This window comes from Bicyclus anynana, chromosome 4 (assembly GCF_947172395.1).
Source record: "Bicyclus anynana chromosome 4, ilBicAnyn1.1, whole genome shotgun sequence".
NCBI classification, from domain to species: Eukaryota; Metazoa; Arthropoda; class Insecta; order Lepidoptera; family Nymphalidae; genus Bicyclus; species Bicyclus anynana.
In genome coordinates this window covers 5,298,639-5,306,233 of record NC_069086.1, presented here as the reverse complement: position 1 = coordinate 5,306,233, position 7,595 = coordinate 5,298,639, and the positions used below count along the sequence as shown (strand labels likewise).

The 7,595-nt window shown below is 38.3% G+C and overlaps 1 protein-coding gene across 1 annotated transcript; it reads right to left on the bottom strand.

Moving 5' to 3' along the window:
• Positions 1 to 4,105: 4,105 nt before the first annotated feature.
• On the bottom strand, positions 4,106 to 7,301 carry LOC112052923 (tyrosine-protein phosphatase non-receptor type 23). The gene is made up of 2 exons (XM_052891565.1): positions 7,275 to 7,301; positions 4,106 to 6,121 (listed from the first exon to the last, which is right to left on the bottom strand). Exons 1-2 carry the CDS (start codon positions 7,299 to 7,301, stop codon positions 4,157 to 4,159), a joined length of 1,992 nt encoding a protein of 663 aa, XP_052747525.1. The 3' UTR covers positions 4,106 to 4,156.
• Between the last annotated feature and the right edge of the window lie 294 nt (positions 7,302 to 7,595).

Here is a 7,595-nt window from a genome sequence, read left to right as displayed (position 1 = left end):
CTGCATCCAGCGAAAGGTATTATATATAAGTTCATTTGACTAAAGTTTAGAGTAACAAACTTATAAAAACCGTTAGATTAAATTCCCAGTGTAAATATTATTCTACAAAACTGTTTAATTCTAGATAGGCTTGCGTTTGAGCAGGATCTCCTATAGTACGAGTCAATGTAGTCTCAGAAAGGACTCATAAGGGCTTGTCTAGAAGATGCTTATTCACTCATGGAGTGGTAATAAGATACTTTCTATTCCAAAACTACTAAATATAATGACTTTTCTAATTCTATAGACAAAAATGAAAGGTTTTTTGTTTGTAACTATCAATGTTTGGACCACAGCATAACATATTGCATAATATTTGATTGTGATAGATGGCTATCATAGAGACATAGAGTGATGACAATCTATGGGCGGTGCTTAATTGAAGTTTTGAATTTGAATACGAGAAAGACGTGTCCTTCGCATCGCAACATGACCTACATATTTCTACAATGTGCAATTTTGGCAATGCATTGTTGTGATGTGCCTACATTTTTTGTACGAAATCTCTTGCATCTTCAAAGCCTCTATGAACTCTATTGAACTATTGTCGGTCTTACTGCTCGTGCACAATCGTTTGGCTAAATTTGAATGAGTAGAATTGTCTAAACACTTCTACTTAAATGTCTTATGTTGTCCGAAAGTACTGGACCGATTTTAAAAATTCTTGCACTGTTGCAAATGCTGAGTAAATCAATGAGTAACATAAGGCTGTATTTTATCCCCGTATTCCCATTGAACCGGAGACTAATGGCAGGCGTCCACAAATCCGCATCGTACAAATCGGACGCATCGCATCAAACGGATTTTAGTATTCTTTGTATAGAAAGTCATACAAATGCGTCCACTGATCCGCTTAGTACTGGTCGCATCGAACGGATTTTACCTACCGTAAAAATAAAAATCTATGCGCATCTATCGACGCACTTGTCTATGTATGATGGATGGATCGATCTATGGATGCCATAAACAGGTGAAACAGCGGGGGTTACTAAAGCTGTTAGTAACTAACAGTTGCTTACAAAATCTTGCATACATAGGAAATGATATATTTTTTACGATCACTAACATTAATTATGATATCCGCGACCGACGGCTTTACTTGCTCTCCAGATAATTACTAAGAATTTTATGGTAGAAAGAAAAATAATAACCTAAGATTATTCATAGAATAGGGGATATGGAATAGACGCATCATCAGTTCACGCTGTATCATTTGGGTTGACGGGCTTAGATTGATAATGTTCATTGGTCTAATGGTGACTATCAAGGCCTCTAGTCACGTGGGACGTCGATTCTCTTTCTACGATCGCAAACGCTTCGAAAATGAAATAGTGTGTGAGAATGACAATCGGTATCGACATATCACGTGATCAAGCTATCGATCCGATCAACCCCATACATTATTCTAATTTTCAAAGCGTTAGCGTTTGTAGAAAGAGAATTGACGTCCCACATGACTAGAGGCCCTAATAGTCACCATTAGACCATTAGACCATTTAACATTATCAATCTAAGCCCGTCAACCCAAATGGAGCAGCGTGAATAGCTACAGGCCCAGATAAAATAATAATGTCCGGGACTGGCGGCTTAATGTTTTCTCCGAGTCACGGGGGAGTAACACCTCCAGCTTCCTAACTCCGTGCTGAGAATATCTTAGAAGAAAGAAAAGGTCATCAATGGTTTCCAACACATAGCTAGAACCTATGATGTCACGTTTTGATCAAACAGGTTAACATTGGGACCAAGAGGCAATTATATACAGTTGAGACTATAGTACATCTAACCTGTTAGGGAAAGGCTCTTCATCGTTAACATCTAACGCATTAATGTGTACAGAACCAAGGCTGGGCCGTTCTGCAATCGCTCAGCCATCACCGTCCAGTCCAACGCAAGCACGCCGCGTCAGATTACGAAACCGAAGTCGCAAAGTTTGACGGACGTCGTTAATGAGAATGATATTTACTTGATTCCCTTTGATATTCCTGATTATAATGCTAAAAATGCAGTAAGTTGTTAGAATAACAAAAGCTTAATAGCTCCGAAGCCGAGGACTCAACATTTCCAATCCAAACAGATATAAAATTTGTTACCCAATGATGAACCCAATTGTCATACCCTTTCCAGAAGGAGCTTTTTAAATAAATATTGTACTTTTCCTGCTTCATCGTAATATTTGATACTAGCGGACGCCCGCGACTCCGTTTGTTTAAAAATCTGTTTTTTTACAAATCCCGCGGGAGTTTTTCCGGGATAAAAAGTAGCATATGTCCTGCTTCATGAACCAATTTATTTCTATAACAAATTTCATCCAAATCATTTCAGTGGTTTGGCCGTGAAAAGATAACCAGACAGACAGACAGACATACTTTTTCATTTATAATATTAGTTTGAATTATGATTGTGAAAATAGTGTTATTTGTTGTATCATCTATTTCTAGATTAATGCTAAATTGTGTTGACATAGAGGTCGAGATCAATTGCATCAAGTAAAGAACAAATCCAAGAAATCATAAAGTTCACGGGTCATAAATAAAACAAAATTAGAGTTTTTTCTTTCGTGTGAAGTAGACGCATAGGATTTAGCAAATCGTCATTAATTTAAACGCTTGCTTTTTAAATGCAACACACGAGATAATGTGTATCTCGTGTGTTGCATTTAAAAAGCACGCCAAAATTCACTTTGTTAAAACGACTACTATTAAACGGTCGGAAAGTCATGGGTTCGATCCTCGTCCTTAAATATATTGTCTTACCCACTTCTAATTAGACTTTTTACTATTTGAAGGAAGTTTTGGTCGTAATTTTTATCATGTATTAATTTATATCATGATTCCTCAGGAATTTCGACCTATAAAATCTACAAGTCGTACAAAAAACAGTTACAAAGGAAATTCCAAAAAATATCGTCCTAGAGATATATCATGCCAGTGTTCAAAATATGCGCATCAAAATATAGATGCATATACTCAGTATACTGCATACGAGGACGGAGCGAAAGAACCAAATCCTTGTACTTGCAAGGTCAATACCGAAGAAGTAAGGTCTTATTTTAATCGTAATATACCTAGATGCAAAAAAATTACCTCATCATTCGCATCTCTATATCATCATTGTCTCACAGGTTATATTTTATTCGTTATTATCTTTAATTAAAAAAGGATATGGCAGATACTCCCTAAAAAGTCTTTAGAAAACAGGTATTAAATTATTAACATAGTATCTTATTCTTATCTTCAAATAAACACAATTTCATAATACTTACCTTTAAGCAAGATTTTATAAGCTTATAGTAGAATATATTTTAGTAGTAGTAGAATATATTTTAGTAGTAGTAGAATATATTTTAGTAGTAGAATATATTTTAGTAGTAGTAGTAATGTTTTCTGTAACGCCTCTTCTCCATTAGCTTCATCTATAGTACAAGTAGTATTTAACAACAAAAACTTTTGATGTTATCTTTCTTTGACTAGATAAAGGAGCTCTTTACGTCCGAGATCCTATCTAATAAACAACCAAAACCTAATCATGTTCTACACAAGGAAGAAACGTATGGCACAAGAAGATCTACATGCACTGAGAAGAATAGAACTGCATTTTCAAAACTCGTGAACACCGATGCCCAAACTTCAGACCATCCGATTGACCTTGTGAGTTATTTATCGTTTTTATGATATTGCACAAAATAAAAATTTGATGATTTGATATCAAGGATTTTTACTCAATAGTTGGTAAAAGGTAATAATTTTTATCTTAAAGTTCAATCGTCATGTAGCCTATAATTTTCTGAACGATTTGGAAGGTGTTGTAACTGCAACATTCATTAAAGTATCATAATAATATCATCAGTAAATTACTTACATTTGTTGTAACTTTGACTTGTACATTTCGTGTAATGAATTTCTTTAAAATTGCAGAACCAGAACCTTCAAAATGATTTGGAATATCCTTTATTTGTTAAAATTGTTCGTGCGCTAAAGGAGAATTGATGTTATTATCCTATATATAATCCAGTCAAATATTATGTGAGTTTGGAATAAAGAACAACAAATAATATAGTATTTTATTTACAAAACTTAAAACATTTATGTACAATAGATATGGCAACATAATCATTATTTTAATAAGGTACACCATACGAGGTAGATGGCAGCGATTGTCGTAAGAAAGCATTATTACTATTAGAACCTACCGACTGACTACTTTGAAATGATGAACTAGAACTTGAAGCTAAATTAGGTACACCATACGAGGTAGATGGCAATGTTTGTTGTAGGAAACCATTATTGCTACTAGATCCTATCGTCTGACCTTGAAATGATGAACTAGAACTTGAAGCCAAACCTTGTGATAACTGTTGTAAATTCTGTCCTCTAGATAGACTTTCTATAGGGGAATTTTGGACAAACGACAAGATTTCTTGGCTTGGTTGAGCATTACTCCAAGAGACTCTTGAGACAGAGGATGGGTATCCTGAATTTTGAGATCGTTCATTGTCTCTAATTATATTCTGTACTCGAGTGATGACAGTTTCATCAAGTGGTCCATTTAACTGACCTTGAGAATTATATTGATTAGAGTCGGCCTGGTAACTTGATATCAGAGGAATTGATTGTACTGGTTGTGATGAAAATTGTGTGTTGAACTGTTGTTGAGATTGTTGTGACGAAAATTGGTTTTGTTGATTTTTAAAATATCGGTTTTGTTGAATTTGAATATCTGGTTGATATATTGGTTGCTGCAGAATTACAGGAGAAAGGTTACGAACAGGAGGTATTCCGAAAGCTGCACGAGGTTGTGTTGTAAATTGTGGTTGGGGTATCTGTTGGGGGAATTGTTGCAGTTGAGTTTGCTGTTGAGGAATTTGTTGCAGTTGAGTTTGCTGCTGAGGAATTTGTTGCAATTGAGTTTGCTGTTGAGAAATTTGTTGCTGTTGAGTTTGCTGTTGAGAAATTTGTTGCTGTTGAGTTCGCTGTAGGGATATTGGTTGTTGGGGTATGGATTGCGGTGTTGGTTGTATTTGTGGTGGGCCGTAGGATGATCTAGGTAGTGGTACCGGAGTTGGTATCGCTAGTGGGGCAGGCTGGGGTTGTGCGGATGTTTGTGGGGACGGTTGTGGGGATGGTTGTGGAGAAGGTTGTGGGGACGGTTGTGGAGAAGGTTGTGGGGACGATTGCGGTTGAGGTGGTCCATACGTTGGAATGGGTTCAGAAATTGATAGAGGTTGTGGTGATGGCTTCGGTGATGGTTTTGGAGAAGGTTGCGGTGATGTTTTTCGTTGAGGTATTAATACAGTAGGAGTAGGTTGAGGTGATGATAGAGGACTAAATGAAGAACTAGTTTGGGGAATACTAGTAGGTTGAGATTTTGTTGATGACTGCAGCTCTGGTTGGAAAGTTGACAGCGGTGGAGATATAAAAACTTGTTGCAGCAATGATAGGTCTGGTTGTAGTGTAGATATAGGATTTGGTGAAGATTGTGTGTCTTGTTCCACAGTTGATTGAGGTTGCGAAAGGAAAAGTGGTTGCGGCTGCGGAGATGATTGCAACTGCGGTTGGGTGGTAGGTTGTGGTTGCGTGACGGTGGTGGTTTGTGCAGTTGGTGTAACCTGACTAAGAGGTGATGCTCTTACATCGATAGGTGGATTCACAGGTTGAGGTTGTGGTTGGGGCAACGGTTGAGGCTGTGGTTGTGGTTGGGGCAATGGTTGAGGCTGTGGTTGTGGTTGAGGATAGTTATAACCAAGCTGTTGTGGAAGTGGATAATTGTAACCATTTTGTCCTTGATATCGAGCTTGCGAAGGAAAGTTGTACGCTTGTTGTGGAATTGATTGGGGAAGTAACTGAGGCTGCTGGTGGTTGTAGCCGAATTGAGGTTGCGGTATTATTTGTGGTCGTGGCTGAAAATAGTTGTAACCAAGCTGCAACCTTTGCGATTGTTGGTAGTTGCCAGCTTGTTGCTGAAATTGCGGTTGTGGGTAATTGTAACCAGGTTGCAGCGGCGGTCCCGGTGGCGGTGGGAATGGATTGAATGAGTTGTACTGCGGCTCGGCACCAGCGGCGGCAACCAACGCGAGTAATATTACCTGGAACCAATGATAATATCGTTAACAAGCTATATGCCATCCGGTTATACCTGCGTAGATTAAGGTCACGAGAAAATATAGAAATAAAAAGAAGCAATGTGCTATTCCAGACTATAATCTACCTCTTTGCTAATTCTCATATAAATCCGTTTAACCTTTCTGGAGTTCTAAATGTAACTAATCTTATAATTCTATAAATTACTAGCTGACATCCCGCGGTTTCACTCGCATAATTCCCGGTACAGAGTTTAAAAAGTATCAATATGACACTCTCAAATAACGTGGCTTTTTAGTTGTCAAAATCGGTTCAGAAGATTCAGAGATTATCCCCTTATAATACCACAATGGCGTGTTGCCAGTGATGACCTATGGTTCCGAGACTTGGTCGCTAACTATGGGCCTGATAAGAAGGCTCAGAGTCACACGGCGGGCGATGGAACGAGCTATGTTAGGAGTATCTCTGCGTGATCGAATCAGAAATGAGGAGATCCGCAGAAGAACCAAAGTCACAGACATAGCTCAACGAGTTGCGAAGCTGAAGTGGCAAGGGGCGGGGCACATAGTTCGAAGAGCCGATGGACGTTGGGGTCCCAAAGTGCTGGAATGGCGACCCCGCACTAGTAAGCGCAGTGTTGGCCGACCCCCCACCAGGTGGACGGACGACATCAAGCGAGTCGCAGGGATTCGCTGGATGCAGATGGCTCAGTATCGTGATGTTTGGAAGTCCCTACAAAAGGCCTATGTCCTGCAGTGGACGTCCATCGGCTGATATGATGATGATGATGATGATGAATACCACAAACTTTACCTCTTTAGGTACTCGTATAATACTTTCAGGGGATATATTTGTTATAGGGCGTACCAATAGGTACCTAAGAAATGTCACAGGACTACATTTGTTGACTTACGTTGATAAATATGTGCTAAATTCAGAGTTTTAGCCTTATTTATTTGGCTCAATGGCCACTGTAGGATATACGTTACTGATACTAAAGATTTACACGTTGTTTTATGCACTAAATAATAAAAAAAATATCGGGAAACTAATCCTTGACCTTTAGACCCTTTCACTAATTAGGCAGTGTCGAACTTTTCGACGCTATACCGAATTTTTCAAAAGAAAAGCCCGTCGGCTACTTTTTGATGACCCAACCTTCAATTCAGCGACGCAAGACTCCATAATTAGTTCTAATCATTAAGTCATCGAAGAGGATTTTTTTTTTAATTAAAAATTACAGCACATGTTAATGACCTTAAGCCACGCGAACGAAACGAGCGTACGAATTGCGAATGAACTCGCCTTTCGCCTAATAAAATCTTAATTATCTCACGTCTGAAGTTTTAGATGAGTTATGATAACAGTTAGTCAGCTTAGCGATGGCTTAATCGGATTAAGTCAAGCATTCATAGAAATTCATTTTTAATTATTTTATTGTATTACTAGTGGACGACCGCGACTTTGTCCACGAGGACA